We start from the raw sequence: 18,418 nt of genomic DNA on the forward strand, positions 1-18,418 counted from the left end.
GCATAATCCTGGCACAAATTTCAGCTCCTACCCCAAACTGGGGCCAGCCACCTTCCACTGTGACAAGATTATTTGTCTTCATAACACTGGATTCAATAGCTTTGATATCCATTGGCCTAATGGTGCAGAGGTTTATCACATCACCGCCATAGCTGTTACCACTTTAACAGTGGCAAAGCAGAAGCTGGAGGGGCAGGACAAAGAAGACTGGGCTCGCAGCAATGAGGGAGCAAAATGGCAGAAAGGAGATGGGATGGAAGAGCCAGAATAATGTGCCAGCTCTGTTGTCCATCAGCTGTTCTGGAAAGGACTGGATTTAGGTTTGATGAGGCCCTAAGCCACTGAAGGTAATGGAGCCCTTTATATGTCCAGCTGTCCTTTGTCAACAACACATTGTCACAGTTTTTTGTGTTGAACATATGCTATATGGTAATTTATAGACCTAATGGGTATCTAAAGCCATTTGCACATAACTAAATGTGTATTTTAGTATTAGGTAAAAGGTACAACAGTTTGACCTACATTCTACTGTGCTGCACTGCAGTCTGCAGCTGCATGCTACATGTTGCCATGAACCAGTCCATGCAGAATGTAGGCACCCTATATATAGAAATGACCAAACCAGTAATATATTAGGGAGCAGGCTAGCAGCTAGGTCCCATTACTTACATCATAGGAGCCTACACAACACAAAACACTCTTGCTGTATGTAGGTTTTATTTTATTTGTTTTTTATCTTATATTTTGGAAATGTACATCCAGGTGTTTTTTCCTTTAATTTTTTTTGGGGCCTAAGCTATAGCTTGTTTAGCTATATGTAACTCTGGCACTGGTTCTGGAGGGAAGACAGAGGTCTGGATCCAATTATACAAACTCTCTCCTCTGATCTGTTTATTAGCAGCATATGTACCACTTTACAGGTCATGAATAAATGGTTATCATAGTTCTAAAAAGTGGGGGCAGGGGGAAGCAATGGCCTGTTATGAAAGATGTGGTCTTAGCAAACAAGAGCAATAAGCAATGTCATACTTAGATGGGAATCAAAGATAAGCTACATAGCACTTTGGTCAGGAGACTAATGACAGTAAATAGTGCTGCGTATACAGTAGAAGATCAAGCTGGTCTGCACTTTGGACAAGGAAGAAGGTGAACTTATTCTAGGATGCCAACTAAGAAGGAGGAGGAGGAGTTTGGATTTGATATCCCGCTTTATCACTACCCTAAGGAGTCTGAAAGCGGCTAACAGTCTCCTTTCCCCTCCTCTCCCACAACACTCTCTGAGGTGAGTGAGGCTGAAAGACTTCAGAGAAGTGTGACTAGCCCAAGGTCACCCAGCAGCTGCACATGGAGCAGCCGGGAGGCGAACCTGGTTCATCATATTATGAGTCCACTGCTCTTAACCACTACACCACACTGGCTCTCCAGAACTAAGGCTCTAACCAAACAGGAAATCTTAACCTTGTGAAAATTCCTTATCTACTTTTTCAGATGAATGTCTAAAAAATGCAAGTTCACTTTTTGATATGACAGAAATGACTGCCAAAATAAGAGGGGCAGCACCTGCCATCCCAGCTTATTATAGCATTGAATATGACATGCTGTGTGTGCCAAGAAGATCCATTTTTACCCCAAGACTATTCATGTACTTTATGTGTGCATGTGAAACTATGGGAACTGCTTAGAAATGAAATGGTCTCTGTTAACCATAACCTAACCTTACCAAAAAAACCAACAACAGGCGTTAACAATGTGTATCAAACCTTTGTTTGTGAATCATCACATAGACAGACTAAGTGAGATTATCGTCCTGTAGTATTTTGATGTTCTTTAATATATGAAATAAGAACGATTTATCTGAAGGAGCATCTCCACCTTCATTGTTCTACCCGGAAACTGAGGTCCAACACCGAGGGCCTTCTGGCAGTTTCCTCACTGCGAGAAGCCAAGTTACAGGAAAGCAGGCGGAGGGCCTTTTTGGTAGTGGCACCCCCCCCCCCCCCGTGGAATGCCCTCCCACCAGATGTCAAAGAGAAAAATAACTGCCAAACTTTTAGAAGACATCTGAAGGCAGCCCTGTTTAGGGAAGCTTTTAATGTTTAATAGGTTATTGTATTTTAGTGTTTTGTTGGAAGCCACCCAGAGTGGCTGGGGAAACCAGCCAGATGGGCAAGGTATAAATAATAAATTATTATTATTATAGTGACCCTGTACATGCGTGCCAAGTGCTCCATTTATAACATATGCATCTCTTCCTGGCGCTGTTGCCACTGTTCATTCACATGCCTCTGCCTCTGTGCCCACTGTGAACGAGCTCCCTGAGGGAAAGGCATGCAGCCTTCGACTGACAGCTCCCTTAGAGATGGCAGGTGAACAGGCAACAACAGCAGGAAGGAGAAATGTCAGGGACAGCAGGCTCCAGGGGGTGGTAGTTAGCATGTTACTGGAACATGGGTTCTGGCATGGATGATGCATATTTCTGGTGCCAGCCCTGTGCACTACAGCACAGTAGTGCTCTGGACAGTGGTGCCATCAGGGCAGAACTTTGGGGCAGAGGTCCACAGCCTCACTCAGCAGAAGCTCCTTCAAAGTGAGACTGGTTAATCGCTTTCCCCCTTAAAGATGGCGCCTTCGTAAGACTATTCAGTCCAGAGTCTAAAATTATATTACAGCTCCATTGGTTCTTGCAGATTTCCCCTTAATTCAGAGCAAGAGAGAGAGAGAGAGAGAGAGAGAGAGAGAGAGCAGGAGAATTTCATTTCCCCAATTGTGACTTGCATCTGTTTCCAAGTCTGCATTGTGAAGAGTACAGTAGTACCTCTGGTTGCGAATGGGATCCATTCCAGAGGCCCGTTCACAACATGAAAAGAACGCAACCCGCAGCGGCGTGTCTGCGCATGTGCTGGTTGCGATTTGCCGCTTCTACACATGCACGTGATGTCATTTTTCCCCTCTGCGCATGCGCAAGTGGCGAAACCAGGAAGTAACCCTTTCCGGGTCACTGCAGGATGTATCCTGAAAGAACATAACATGAAGCAGACATAACAGGAGGTATGACTGTATCTCTTTTCCTCACGTTATCCAGGTATTCATCAAATACAGACCAAGAAATGGTGGTGCTGAAGATGGTTGCTGACAGCGGCGAAGACATTGGACTGTTTATGTAAGAATTATGAATGTTCCATTTTAAAAAATCAAGGGGAGGTAAATACTATATCAGAATGATTTTTTTCCAGTCACTTTAATTTTTTAAAAGATTAGGATGATCTGGCAGGTGGGTGTGGTGGGACGGAGAGAAATGAGAGACCACACAATGGAAATTTAAAGAAAGTTAGCAGAGAGGGGGAGTTTAAAGAGACCTGTGATATTGAGTGGAATCCAGCTGGTGACCCTCACACTCACAGGAGGGCTTTTGATCCAGTGGATGTCTCTATTAATAAAGAGAGGAGGCAATCAGTTATGAGTTGCCGGTCTCTGCAGCCACAGCAGGCGCTGTGATTCTCCAGTGGTTTGACTTCACCCCTGGAGGCGCACTCCATTGTCTCTCGAGATGGATGCCAACAACAGCCCCTTAGTATTTCCTAGGAAACAGAGCTCCAGAGCAGCACAAGAACAGGAAGGTGCTGGGCGTGGGTGGGCACTGCAGGGGACATGGAGAATTGGCAAGAATCATCTTTTGATAGAAGCACCCACTTGATCAAATAGGTTCTGCGAGCACAAGGGCGACCATTGCAAATAGATAAAGAGAAAAATCAAGCTGTAGGCTTAGATGGAAAAGGGATGTTAAGAGAGACTGGGTTAAAAAGGAAATACAGATTTTGAGTCTCTTGAACTAAACATTCGGGAAAATATTCTGACAGCAAGAGCGGTTCAGCAGTGGAACAGACTCCCACGAGAGGTGGTGGACTCCCCTTCCTTGGAAGTTTTTAAACAGAAGTTGGGTGGCCAACTGTCATGGATGCTTTAGCTGAGATTCCTGCATTGGAGGGGGTTGGACTAGGTGACCCTTGGGGTCCCTTCCAACTCTAAGTAGCCCTTGGTCTATACATGTGGCAGAATGAGGTGACTTTTGAATGCTTCCTGCTTTGTGTAATATATTATATATATATATATATATATATATATATATATATATATACACACACACACACATATATATATTATATTATATATATATATATATATATAATCTTTTTATGTGATTTACATGAATTATCTAAAAAGGCTGCATTAGTGAATATTTTTTAAAAAATTTAAAAATAATTTTTATTAAGTTCCATTTAACAAACCAATCATATCACATTAATTATTCCAAATTATACCAATACATATCATAAAGTCCAAATATTTTGCCAAATTATAATTTTTTTGTTGGGGGTTCCCATGCTTCGAGTTCAGTAAGGGTCCAATCATCTCATATTTCTGCTGCTTTTAGTATTCACCCGTCCGATCTTTCAATCTTCTTGTTGTTATCCTTTTTCTTCTTAATAGCCTCTGAGTTATTTCCACAGGCGAGTTAAAGTAAGCAATATTATACTTCTGTGTGAACTTCGTAAGGCTCTCCCTTTTTTAAAAAGCTGGTAAGCCTTTTGTTTGCAATAAATCTTCACACGCTGATCCAAAAGTCCTCCTCGGGTGGCAAACGCCATTTTTCTCAGTTCCGATGAAATACAATCTAGACTTTTGCTCATTAATTTTCCCAGACAGGTTGCACCATAAATTAGTCTTTCCAGAGAAGATTTGCAAGTCGAACTTGGAATACAAACATGATAACAGAGTAATGGCTCGCCTCCCCCTTTGACTATTAATCTCGCAACATAGTCTCTCTCATAATGGCGGAACCCGATTAAAAACTGCGTCACAAGAGAGCCTTTTATTTTCTTTCCAGATATTTCAAAAAACAAAGGCTTTAGTTGATATTTTTATTTTCACACAGTTTATTTTCCAATCTCACTTGCTATAGGTCATATGATGGTTCTTTGGGGGAGGGTTGTTAGGTAATATCATAATAAAAAAAGAAAAAGTCCCCCTCCTTTCCGTTCCATTTCAACATACTGGCATAGATGTTATTCGTTAATGTTATCTACTTTCCAGTCCATTCCATCACTCTTAACTTCTCAGTGGCTTAATTAGCAGCTAACATGCCCTTTTCTTCGCTCGAAGCATGTGCAATAATTCTTATTTCCAATTTTTCATCTTAAGAAATGCAACTGGAGTCACTCTCAGAGACAGCGTCCGGGAGATCCAAACTCACTCGAGGGCTTTCCGTCCAGTGTCCTCATCCCCTCCTTCTTTCGCACTCGGGGATGATTTATGGGCAACCACGGACGAGGCTGCATCTTCCCTTCCACCGGGAAGAATTTGGGAGGCTTATTTACTCCCATCTCAGCCCCTTAATTACCTCGTGTGAGCTGGAGAGATGGTATTGTCAGCCATCTTCCAAGGCACCCCTAGCGGGCCCCCCCTGAATATTTTTCTAATTTTTAAAATTCTTATTAATTTTTCTTAGGTGGTTTCCAATTCACCCTGTCAGTATGAACAACACCAACCGTCTTACATGTAGTGACAACGTTGGTTATGCAGCTCATCTCCTTGAAGAAGAGAAAAACGTAGGATATTTTCAAGGAAAGGTAGGAACCGTTTACTGTGCTCCCGACATAAATTAGGATTTTACCAATGCAATACCTTATCAAGACTTTCCAATGTTCAGGCTACTGTGATCAGTCAGCATCACTGGTTTATCAGCCAGTGATATCTTCTTTCTTCTTTGGAAATCACTTATAGCTGAGTAAGATTGTCTCCCATGATCATGATCTTAACAGTGAGTCCGTAAGTGACTGTGGAGGCCAATTCTGGATCCACACGTCCTTCTACAGTGAGGACATAGGTTTCCGGGTGGGAGCTGATCATGGTGAGGGTTTGCCAAACGTGACTTCCTCTTAGCACGTTTCTCCCTTTCGTCCTGAGTTCGATCATGTTAAAGTCCATGACACCTTTGATAAAGGCTGTTCTCCAACTGGAGCTCTCACAGACCAGTGTTTCCCAATTGTCGGTGTTCATACTACTTTTGGGGTTTTTAGTATTTTTTTAGTTCTATAGTGTATAATTTATTTTTAGTATAATTTTTAATCTTAGCATGGAGAAGTTAAAAAGGAACTTTTAAAAAACAGTAGTGGATATCACCTTTTTCCAGCTGTAATCTCCCCTTTCTAATTCCACCTGCTCAATCCAGCACAGAATTCTAGTTCAGAAATTATGCCCAAATTCTTGTAAAATATTAGTCACAATCCAGCCAGTTTTAGATACCGCTTCTCTATATGGAAGGCAGGAAATTATTCACTCTCTAGCTGAAACCAATATGATGTACCAGCACTTAATTGGATGATGCCCTTAATTTTTACCTCAGTGTTTTACAGTGGCTTTCAATAATTGTATAATTGGCAATAATTGGCAACCAGCAACAAGGTCTGGGTAACCATTGTTATCTTCTTCAGTGGGGTTGTTCCGCAACAGATCACCACACCTTTACAACATCTGTATTACCGACTCTCAAACTTTAGGATTGTTGAAATATATACAACAAAAAAGTAACCAACTGGAGTCGTGTGACTCAAATTGGGTCTACTAGACCCACAATTTTTAAGCAGTGTGGACTAAAGTCGCTTCTGGAGTCCCTCAAGGATTAGAGGCCTTGAAGCTTAAGCTTCATTAGTTTCCCAGTAGATCTGCCCCGATTGGCTTGATCCAGCAGGCTGTTGTTGTGTTATGTTATATATTGCAAAGATACTACAGTCTCTAGTGGCCTTCCTTTGAAGGAAAGCCAACCTGAAGTACACACTGCAAACCCTGTAACTTCTCAGTGCTTGGAGATTAGGGTGCTCATAAAAAAAGAGCACAATCTGCTAAAAAGGGGATCTAATGGGAAAGGCAGGTGGAGCTCCATAGCAGCTCCTCAGCACAGCGAAAAAGGACAGTCACACCATTTTCACACAACAGCATAAGAAGTCCGACTCCCCCTCCTGCCACATAGTTTCTCACCTTGTAAGGGAAATGTCTACCTATACAGGTGCTCAGTGTATAAACATTACATCACACAAAGTTGAGGGACATGAAATGAAGGGAAACAACAAAGATAGCAGAAATGTTGGGCTCCACTGTGATAAAGGACCATTTACTTCCATTATATCATGCCATATATGACTTAACTGAGGTGGATGGGAGAATCTAGGTGATGCATGCTATCTAGTGAGCATTAACTGGTTTCACATTCTTGCATCTACAAACATTTTCCGTGAGGCACAAAAATGAATGTGTGGCAGACGTTTTGCAGCAATATTTTTGAAGGCATCACCAATGAGACCATTCCTCCCCTTGCAGGGGCCGTATGTAGCAGGTTTTGCATCATCTAACCTGGGAGATGTGTCTCCGAACACAAAAGGTCCACATTGCATTAACACGGGAGAGTCGTGTGAGAACATCAACAATTACTGCCCAGAAGGTGGGGTAGGTATCATTTTAGCTTGATTTATTTAACAAGGTTTAAATATTGCCTAATCAACAAAAACCTTTGAGTGGCTCACATAGCACAGGATAAAATACTCCTTAAAACCGACTGCTAAAATCAATCTATGTCTAGATTGGTTTTGTCTCCTCTCCAGTTTCAATTATAGGGTTCCCAGTACTTCCTTCACACCCTGTAAAACCAATCTCAAAAAGCAGGTTTAGCAAAACCACAACTCATACATACTCAGCCATCTATAAATGTCTCGGTCTTTCTGTTTCAGCGTACTTTGTACATAAATTATCTCAAGAGGAGTTTCAGATACTCATTAAATACAAAATTACACTACTGCTGCCCAAGTTAAATGCTGCTGGCTAATTACATCTTTACCCACGGAAAGAGTTTAGAATTGTTTGTACTGCGCTTTTGCAAATGGTGCTTCATCCAGCACCATTCTAGCTGACATAATGAATTAGGCCAGTAGCAATCCTGATGGCACAACCAAATGGCTTGAGCTCAGCCTGTGAATTTGGCCAGAACCTAGGTGAAATGCAGCCAACGTTTATAGCAACCAATTTCATGAACTTGGGAAGTCATCCTGAGCATCTCTCAAACCAGGACAATGATCCACAATAACCCAGTCTTCTGTAGCTGTTGTTGAGGTTTTTGTCACAGTTCAGTTTAAAGGCGTGGTATGCGGCTGATGCAAATGCTATTTCCCCGTTCCCATTCCGTGCCAATCCTCCTTCTGTTATTTGCATGTGCCTTTCCTAGAAACTCACAATGAGATGCCAGACTGGCAAACAAGGAAAGGGACACATGAGATCAAATAGTGGGTTTGATCTCATTTTGGGGTGGGGGTGGGGGGTTGCAAAGACAACAAATGAAATCCATTCCACAGTAGTGGAGAAACAGCATCCTCCCTGGTGCCCCCAGAGTGGCCTGTGGCAGTGTTAGAATTCTCTTCAGGACATCTATCTTCCCTACAAGATGAGTGAAAGGGAAATATTTATTTATTTAGCATAAATAAATATGTGCGGTGCTTTACAGAGCACCAGAGGCCGCGTTCCTGCCTCAGGGTGCTTACAATCCAAAAATCAACTGAGAGAAAATCAACAAGAGGAAGGGACTCCGGTTAAGATGGCGTCAGGTCAGAAAACTGGCTCCGGAGCTCTGCTGATCACTTGGTTTTAACTTGTGCCAAATCAATGGTTTTATCAACAAGAGGAAGATGAGGAGAGGCAGAGAGTTACTAGAGAAGCAACTGGTGTGTTTGTCTCAGTTGTGTGCACCTAGAGTAGAGCATAGGAACTGAGCTGCAGGAGCAAAGATCACAAGGAGGGATGTACTACTGGGATAAGAGATAAGTGGGGAGACAGTTCCTTCTGATCACATTGGGGAGAAAATAGATAAGCCTCCCCACTTCCTGATAAGGATCCCTCCCCTTCAATGCCTGAATTTAAACCAGGAAAACTAGATGCACAGGTGCCTGTTCTGTATCTAGCAAGCATCTCGGCCAGCCCTAAGGCCCAATTCATATATTTTCCTAGCTATGTGGGAGTCTCATAACAGCAGAGTAATGTAAATAAGTTTCCTGACAGTGCAGGTTCATGGAATTATGATAGAAATACATATAAGAGCTGCCCTCTTTGATAAAACTGCTACAACAGTTTTTGCCTCTGTATACTATAGTATAAAACTATATACTAACAGTTTGTGCCTTTTCCCTTTTATTTGTTCTTTCCAATGTTAGGCCACAAAGTGCATAGCTTCAGGTCCTGGCAAGGATATGTTTGAGAGCACCAAAATAATTGGCAGAAACATCTACTTGAAAGCGAAGGTAAGCTTCGATGGGTTGAAATTCTAGGATGCCTTTGTGTTTTAAAAACAAGCATTCTTCTGACAATTAAGTTTTCATCTGTAAGTCTTTGAAAATGCCTTTGACCATTTCTTCCAGCTGGAAATAGGTAGGTAAAGGTAAAGGACCCCTGGACGGTTAGTGCCAGTCAAAGGCAGCTATGGGGTGCGGCGCTCATCTCGCTTCAGGGTTCTTTTTGCAGTCCATTCCAAGGACATAGGGAGAGTCACAATACATTCTTATCTTGTTTCATATTAATAGGCACCTTATCTGACAGGTAAGGCTGATGGTATGTAACTAGTTCGAACCCAGGAAATGCCACTGAATAGTGATGACTGAATAGTTTGCTGTGAGTTTCTTCCTCTGAAATATTGTTGGTAATAACAGCCTGATTCCTATTCAATAGAGTGGGAATAAATATCACTATTGTGCACAAAACTAGCTGTGCCATAAACAGTTCCTACCATTCTAGTAGGGGGTGGCGGTGCTTTGTTTTGTTTTTAAAGGGCAAATATTCATGACCTATTAAGACTCAGTTCAGATACCCAGGAAGGATATAGTTCATTCTTGTCCTCAGCAGAAGCAGTTTCATTCCATAGATAGTTGATCGTTGTTCTGGCTTTCTTCTCTTCCAGTGTTACCCCCTCCTAACTAGCAGAGAAGATTAAATCGGCTGCATGAGAGAGAACAATAGAACAGAAAAAGGACCGCCAGTAATGACAATTCACCCAAGGCTAATATGGCATGCAGAGTTGACTCTTGGGAGTGGGGCAAAGATGATGGCATCCTTCTGTACACGATAGCACTGCACTTGTCGGAACAGTGCTGGGGTTGCAGTGAAATCAGCAAATGTCTGGGGCAGGTGCAGTGTTCCCAAAAGTGTATCCATTGCTGCCACCCCAGAGCTCACCCAACCTTGCCCCATCCCAAGTGCCTTGTCACTGCCTCTGGAAGGGTACCACTGCCTCCACTTCTCACCCCCTCAGGAACCAACTGTTGACATGGCTGAGACTCACTCCATCTCAGGAGCAAATAGCAAAGCAAGGAGGGGGAGGCTATGCAATAGGACCTCCAGCCTTCCTATGTGTAGGGGAAGTTGGTGGGACAGAGCCTCTGGAAATATAAGCATGCAGATTAGGGTGGGTTTTCCCATGACTGCCATTTGTATTTCAGGAACTGTCTATGAAGGCCTCCGAAGAGATAAGTGGCCCCATCAGATCAAGTCACGAGTGGGTGGACATGGCTAACTTCACTGTGCAGCTCAATGCTACTCACTCGGTAAAGTATCAGCAGCCACCTTGGAAGTCTGTTGCTAGGTAGAAAGTCGGCAAATAAACAACAATACAGAGGCATTTACAAAGCGCATCTTAACTTTTTCATTATGCTTTTCTCAAGGGAAAAACATGTAAACCTGCTGTGGGGTACAGCTTTGCTGCTGGTACTGTAGATGGACCAGGCATCCTGAATTTCACTCAAGGCAAGTGGAGATAAACCTTACAGTTGACTTGCAACTTGCACACTTTTAACTTGCGTGATTACAGCTTTGCATGCCTGGCATGTTGGGTTCCGGAGAGAGGGATGATCACACATGGTAAGTTCAGGCTATGCACTATTTTTCCCTTTGTGCACAGTCCCTGAAAACTAATACCCACGCAAGTTGTAAGTTGTCTGTATATGTTTGCTACTTATTGTTATTGATTGTATAACATTTTGTGATAAGTATGGACCTTGAAATCAGCTAGTGTTGATTTGGAAGGGTCGGATATCTTCTAATCTGATCTGATTTCACCACTGGCCTAAAATTCACCCCTTAGGTGGCCTACCCCAAGATGGCTCCTAACTTCAGGTGTCCCTCTCTTGTGCACACCAGCTAGGCCTTAAACACCCTTAGTCTGATTTTACCCAAATGATTAAAAGGGTAATGGACCCCTGACAGTTAAGTCCAGTCACAGATGACTCTGGGGTTGCGGTGCTCATCTCGCTTTACAAGCCGAGGGAGCCGGAGTTTGTCCTCAGACAGTTTTTCCGGGTCATGTGGCCAGCATGACTAAGCTGTTTCTGGCAAAACCAGAGCAGCGCACGGAAACACCATTTCCGCCAGAGCTGTACCTATTTATCTACTTGCACTTTTTGGCGTGCTTTTGAAACTTCTAGGTTGGCAGGAGCTGGGACCAAGCAACAGGAGCTCACCCCATCGCGGGGATTCGAACCGCGACCTTCTGATCGGCAAGCCCAAGAGGCTCAGTGGTTTAGACCACAGCACCACCCGTGTCCCTACCCAAATGATTAATCAATATCAAAAAGTTGAATTGGCCTTCCTTAGCTTTAACTCCCTCTGTTGTGAACAATAAGAGATTTTGTGGGAGTTCATTCCCTGTATGTTTATTGTATGTAAAGGCTGTTACCTTCTTAAAAGATAGGCTCATGAGAGTGTACAGCCAATCCTCGCACATGATTTGCATCCTCGTACCCTTACGTAGACTACTGTGAGATAAGCCATGTTGTGGACAGCAGTTCCCACTGCTGCAGGCAATGTTTGTTAGTCAGCTTAGCTCAAAGGGTAAGTAATGAAATCGCAAGGCCTTCTGCAGTGAAAATCATGAGCACTATTAAAAGTAGGGCAGCAGCCATTAAAATGTGGTAAGGAATCTTTCTTTGATCTCTCATTTCTACATAAATGTTTTTCTCTATATTAAAGTTCAGTTGGTTGATTAATCATCTCAAACTCTTTAAATGATAAAGGTAAAGGTAAAGGTACCCCTGCCCGTACGGGCCAGTCTTGACAGACTCTGGGGTTGTGCGCCCATCTCACTCAAGAGGCCAGGGGCCAGCGCTGTCCGGAGACACTTCCGGGTCACGTGGCCAGCGTGACATCGCTGCTCTGGCGAGCCAGAGCCGCACACGGAAACGCCGTTTACCTTCCCGCTGGTAAGTGGTCCCTATTAATCTACTTGCACCCGGAGGTGCTTTCGAACTGCTAGGTTGGCAGGCGCTGGGACCGAGCAGCGGGAGCGCACCCCGCCGCAGGGATTCGAACCGCCGACCTTTCGATCGGCAAGTCCTAGGCGCTGAGGCTTTAACCCACAGCGCCACCTTTAAATGATGGGTAGCTGTAATTAGCAGCTTTTTATAGCTTGGGGACATGGGTGGTGCTGTGGGTTAAACCACAGAGCCTAGGACTTGCCGATCAGAAGGTTGGCGGTTCAAATCCCCGCGACGGGGTGAGCTCCTGTTGCTCGGTCCCTGCTCCTACCAACCTAGCAGTTCGAAAGCATGTCAAAGTGCAAGTAGATAAATAGGTACCGCTCCAGCGGGAAGGTAAACGGCGTTTCCGTGCGCTGCTCTGGTTCGCCAGAAGCAGCTTAGTCCTGCTGGCCACATGACCCAGAAGCTGTACGCCTCCTCCCTCGGCCAATAAAGCGAGATGAGCGCCACAACCCCAGAGTCGGCCACGACTGGACCTAATGATCAAGGGTCCCTTTACCTTTACCTTAAGTCATACTTGACAGCAATATGAATTAGTGATAATGTTTTTGGAGGAGCCTAAGCTATTTGTTTTTTTCAAGGTAATGAAATCAAAACTATATATCCATCAGGCTTCTTTTGAAAATACTGTGTGTGTATTTTTTAAATGCACATAATAGGTTTTTATATTAGAACTAAAGCTAGACATTCATTCTCAACATATATATTATTTCAAAAATAAGTAAAATATTAACAGGTTACCTGCTGAAGAAAAATGTGTTCAGCAGCAGCATGAGACTAACATTTAATCAGCTTTTTATAACAGAATAGCATGAGCTTCCATGAGTAATCACATGAGAACATGACAAGAACCCTCTGGCCCATCTAGTCCAAGACTGTTCTCGCCAGCCTTATACCCTTAGCTACCTACTTCTTGAGATGCTCGGTTGGAACCAGTGGAAAGGAAGGTGGAAATGTCAGGCAAAAACCAATCAAGAGAAAACACTCTAATGCTCTTAAAAGCAATGGAAATAGTATGGCTCATGCAGAATATAATGTTCAAAGCAACATCCTCTCTCTTTAGCTCTAGCTTTTTGCCTTCAAAAATCTAATAAACACCTCTTAAACTATCTTACATATTTGTTGACAGGCACAACAGAAGGCAATTCATTGTGGGATGCACTTCGTGATGCATTACTTGTTGAGCCATCCAATGAAACGAAAGAATGCCACAGTCCCAAGCCCATCCTGATTCCTACAGGAGAGGTATGAAACATGAGAATTTGCTGCCAGGTGTGAATCCATTTCAGCTCAGACTTGAGTAATCTAATTGATGTGGACTTAGATAGTCAACATAATGCTGTGCACACCAGTCTTCTCTGAGCAAAAAGGCACTTTCCCAGGCTGGTTTTCCTGGAAGAGGCTGATTGCCATTGTGCAATATTTGAGTTTATTTACAAATAAAATAGGTGGAGCATAGATAGAGGCGCATCTCCTCATACCTCCATTCACTTTTCTCTGATCAGTCACTAGTCCCCACAATTTTGGTGAGGATGAGGATGGGCTGTTTCAGAGGACTCAGCTAGATTGGTAAAGAAAAAGCGATTGATATGCATTATATATGTGATATAACATTGTGCCACCAGATAGCGCTGTGGAGCCCCGTTTTTCTCTACACGTTTTCCCTGTTTAAATTTAGAATGCTTTTAACTGAAACGCTTCTTTGATGTGTCTAGATTCAGCCAGAATGGCACCTTTCAGAATAAAAGCTAACATGAGATTCTCATTTACTTCCTGAATTTCTTAAGCTTTCAAAACCTTACCCATGGCACCCACATGTGATTGATGTTCAAATAGCAACCATTGGATCTGTGGCAATAGTGGCACTTCCAGGAGAGTTTACGTATGTATTCACATTCTACATTGATAGTAAAGTGCATTCATTAATGTGTGTTAAGGACCTTCACAGTGCGTTCAAAAGCAGGATAAATAGTTGAAGGGAAAGAGATAGTTCTGAAAGACCTGCAGCTGTGCATTTGGAAATGGAATGAAAAACAGCTGGGAAAGTGGAAAGGTCAAACAGACAATATGAGTGGCATATTAGTTCTGTATTAAAGTACTGCAAACTTAAAAGGAGAAGGTCCAATGCTTTTTTTTTTTAATAATAATAAAAAAGGTGCCAGTATTCACCATGAAGTTGTCCATTAAGTGCCACACTTTCAACATTTGCAAAAGAAAAGGTGGGGAAAGGTGGGGCTGGTACTAAGTAATAATAATAATTTATTATTTATACCCCGCCCATCTGGCTGGGTTTTCCCAGCCACTCTGGACGGATTCCAACAGAATATTAAAATACAATAGTCTATTAAACATTAAAAGCTTCCCTAAACAGGGCTGTCTTCAGATGTCTTCTAAAAGTCTGGTAGTTGTTGTTCTCTTTGACATCTGGTGGGAGGGTGTTCCACAGGGCGGGTGCCACTACCGAGAAGGCCCTCTGCCTGGTTCCCTGTAACTTGGAACGAGGGAACCGCCAGAAGGCCCTCGGCATTGGATTTCAGTGTCCGGGTAGAACGATGGGGGTGGAGACACTCCTTCAGGTATACTGGACCGAGGTCATTTACCCTTGAATACTCCCAGAAAAAATAGCACTGGAAAAGATCCATTCCCGTTTGACTTTGTACACATTAGCATAGTAACTATGTTATATTTAATACACAGTGGACACAACTGAGCAAAAGATAAGTCATGATTAAGGTTGCAATTCTGTGCCCAATTACCTGCAGTAATATAGGGCTGCAGTATCAGTCGTATTTAAAGCAATGGGACTTAATCTAGTCACTAGCTTGTTCTCTAAGTTTCAGCTTAACTTAAAGTGTAGCTCTGATCTAGATCTACAAGTCCTTTTCTATTCCCTTGTGCAATGTCAGAGATGTCAGTGATTGTTTTTGCCCTTCTCCTAAATCCCCTACAGATTTTGGAAGTACAAATCCCATCAACTCCAGTCAGCATGACCATGGAAGGGATAGCCCATAACATCTAGAGGGCACCAAATGGGGGGATGCTTAATAGTAGTAGTAGTAGTAGTAGTAATATCTGTGTTACATCCATAGATCTCAGGGTGGTTCACAACATAAAAAATCGGTTCTGTACCAAGCACCAACAAAGCTTCAAGGTGCTTTGATAGTCTTGAAACCTGATTTACTTACAGCTCAGTGGAAGGGTATGGACACTGATGTATCTGTTTTTGTGTTTCTCAGGACAATGGCTGGTAGAAGGGTGCGTGAAGCTGTTAAAAGTGTAAGTTCACAGCTTTAAAATTATATGGGATTGCCCATAAGACAGTTCTCCCGCTCTTGATTTATTCATTTCCCCTTTGAATCAATAAGGTAAAGGTAAAGGGACCCCTGACCATCAGGTCCAGTCGTGGCCAACTCTGGGGTTGCAGCGCTCATCTCGCTTTACTGGCCGAGGGAGCCGGCGTACAGCTTCTGGGTCATGTGGCCAGCATGAGTAAGCCGCTTCTGGCTGAATCAATAGACTATTATAAAAAGCTAGCTTGGGCAATAGTTTTTCTACTAGTCCCATCCCGTCCTGCTCACATGCCACTGCCACAGTCTTGCTAAACTGAGGAGGATTTAACCCCCCCCCTACTTATCAGCTGATGAGCGGAGGGTCAAATTCTGCCTCTTTGGCTATGTACCCTACAGGCCCATACAGCTAATGCATGATTCAATCCCAAGGTCATTAGTTCTGAATAGTAATTAGTTCTTCTGCTTCATGCCGATTGACTCATTTGTGCACCTGTTTCTTAGGAATTTGAGAGGCAAGGGAAACCAGGAATGAACATTCTACTTTCGGGACTGTGTAATATTTATACCCACTATATAACTACTTATGAAGAATACCAGGTAAATAAACTGGCACCACCCTTGTACAAAATTTATTTTTCTTTCATATCTGACCATCTTTCATTACAGCTGCAAACTCATTAACACCCACACCAGCAAATGAATGACTCAAAATTACCTCCAGAAAAATTGTGGATAGATTGGAAGCCTCATGTGCATATAAAGGCACTTTTCCAAGGTGCCTGTCATCTAGTAATTTAGCAGGAGCATGAAACAACAATAAACCCCAGAGGGCCTGCTCCCTGTTTTCTGTTGATGCCACTACACCTCATTACACTCCCACAGGGAGTGGAGGTTATTGTTCCTTGTCCTTGCGCACAGAAGCCAGATCAGAGCGGCCGGTCCTCCTTCACCACCTGAGGCAAAACAGGAAGATGCCACCCTGCCTCTGCCTAGCTTACAGGGGTCACATGGCAACTTCGGCACATCTCCAGAAGAAGCCACCACCACCACACAAAAGCAGCAGGGGCAGGCAGGGTACTTTGGCAAGTTCTGAGGCCCTTGATGCCAGCCCAGAACTCAGGTGTTTTCCTATGTCACTTCACAGGTTCAACGATACGAAGGAGCATCCACCATTTTTGGACCACACACCCTTTCTGCTTACATCCAGTCATTCCGTGCTCTGGCCAGGGCTATTGCTAAGGTAACTGCTGAGCTGTACAGATGGGACTCTCTATATTTAATTGAAACAGAAGTGCGGTCTTTTCTTTTGTGTTCTTCAAGGGCTATTTCGTAATGCAGCTTGGACGCTCAGTATTTAGGACCGGCTCTACCATTAGGTAGATGGTGGCAGCGCTAAGCTCTTGCCTCTTCCCTTTTCCATGCCTGTACAGTGGTACCTCGGGTTAGGAACTTAATTCATTCCAGAGGTCCGTTCTTAACCTGAAACTGTTCTTAACCTGAAGCACCACTTTAGCTAATGCGGCCTCTTGCTGCTGCCGCTGTGCCGCCGGAGCACGATTTCTGTTCTCATCCTGAAACAAAGTTCTTAACCCGAGGTACTATTTCTGGATTAGCGAAGTCTGTAACCTGAAGCGTATGTAACCTGAAGCGTATGTAACCCGAGGTACCACTGTACATCATTAAGACGCAACAGACCATTGCCATTTCAAAGCAAATTTAACTCATTTCAGGATACTGTTCCGGACTTGCCCAAACTCCCAGAGCCAGTCATTTTCAACATAAGCCTGAACTTTTTGCTTCCTGTTCTTGATGCAAAACCACTTGGTAGCAAATTTGGGGACGTCGTACAAGATGCACGGTCAACGTACAGGGTGGTATGTATACCATTTTTTTAAAAATAAAATACTACGGTGTTCTTCTTTGTACCATTTTGAACATGGAAATTATGCAGTTTCTTAACTTACATCAAATATACTAATTAAGGATATGCATTTAGGAAATAGAATTAGAAGTTAGAATGGTAGTAGCCCCATTAATATTCATATTGGATTAAATAGACATGAACCAAAAGAACTCCAAATGAGATAACCCCAAACACTTTTTTCATTAATTATTTTCAGCCTTCTTTTTCCACACACACCCTTTCCAGATTTATTTAGCTCTACACACACACACACTCTACTCCAACACACACATGATGAAAGTTGGGCAACTGAAGGGGTGTCCCCCCCCCCAATGCTTTTATGTTGGAAGTGGACTTTTTTTGCCCTACTGCGCAGATCTGTGCAAAGTTAGCTTCTGAAATGCAATCTGAATTTTGAAATACAGAAGAACTAAATCTGAATTAACAAAATACAAATGAAAAACATACGAAAGAAATTACGAAAATAATGTTTAACACCCCCCCCAAAAAAGGTAAAAATATAGCCACTACCCTCCATTCCTCTGAGTTCTTTATTGAACCAAAACAGCACCATTTGTGCAACAGAGAAATAACCCCACCCTCTTTTCAAAGCCACTGTACAATACAGCACATTCCTTTATGTCTGTTTAATGGCTGCTACTATAGTAGGAGCTGAACAAACACCACCCTAGTACTCAGAGGGAAGTAGCGATAATCACCTGACCTCCTTGCGCAGGAGCAGTGTTGTGTGGTGTCTACACACAACATAGCGTTCGTTTCCTCAAGAACAATTCTCTCTCTCACACCTCAGGGCGAAGTTGTCGATGTTCATTTTGTTGGTGCAAATCCAAGGAATTCTGTGGCAAATATGGTAAGAATCTTCA

The 18,418-nt window shown here is 43.1% G+C and overlaps 1 protein-coding gene and 1 long non-coding RNA gene across 2 annotated transcripts in view; one reads left to right on the forward strand and one right to left on the reverse strand.

Moving 5' to 3' along the window:
• The window catches only part of LOC307216359, a 119,470-nt gene extending 103,899 nt beyond the window's left edge, over window positions 1-15,571 (reverse strand). Inside the window, exon 1 of the long non-coding RNA XR_013839060.1 lies at window positions 14,924-15,571. This is a non-coding gene — a long non-coding RNA (uncharacterized lncRNA). The remainder of the gene's footprint in view (window positions 1-14,923) is intronic.
• ASAH2 (N-acylsphingosine amidohydrolase 2) overlaps window positions 1-18,418 on the forward strand; it is a 36,727-nt gene that overhangs the window by 16,492 nt on the left and 1,817 nt on the right. The window contains exons 8-20 of the mRNA XM_079976280.1: window positions 3,083-3,160; window positions 5,507-5,627; window positions 7,375-7,500; window positions 9,252-9,338; window positions 10,530-10,634; window positions 10,752-10,833; window positions 13,471-13,586; window positions 14,129-14,223; window positions 15,578-15,617; window positions 16,133-16,228; window positions 16,776-16,871; window positions 17,362-17,505; window positions 18,346-18,405. Coding sequence (XP_079832406.1) covers window positions 3,083-3,160; window positions 5,507-5,627; window positions 7,375-7,500; window positions 9,252-9,338; window positions 10,530-10,634; window positions 10,752-10,833; window positions 13,471-13,586; window positions 14,129-14,223; window positions 15,578-15,617; window positions 16,133-16,228; window positions 16,776-16,871; window positions 17,362-17,505; window positions 18,346-18,405 — 1,246 coding nt within the window. The remainder of the gene's footprint in view (window positions 1-3,082; window positions 3,161-5,506; window positions 5,628-7,374; window positions 7,501-9,251; window positions 9,339-10,529; window positions 10,635-10,751; window positions 10,834-13,470; window positions 13,587-14,128; window positions 14,224-15,577; window positions 15,618-16,132; window positions 16,229-16,775; window positions 16,872-17,361; window positions 17,506-18,345; window positions 18,406-18,418) is intronic.

This window comes from Podarcis cretensis (assembly GCF_951804945.1).
Source record: "Podarcis cretensis genome assembly, chromosome: 5".
Lineage (NCBI taxonomy): Eukaryota > Metazoa > Chordata > Lepidosauria > Squamata > Lacertidae > Podarcis > Podarcis cretensis.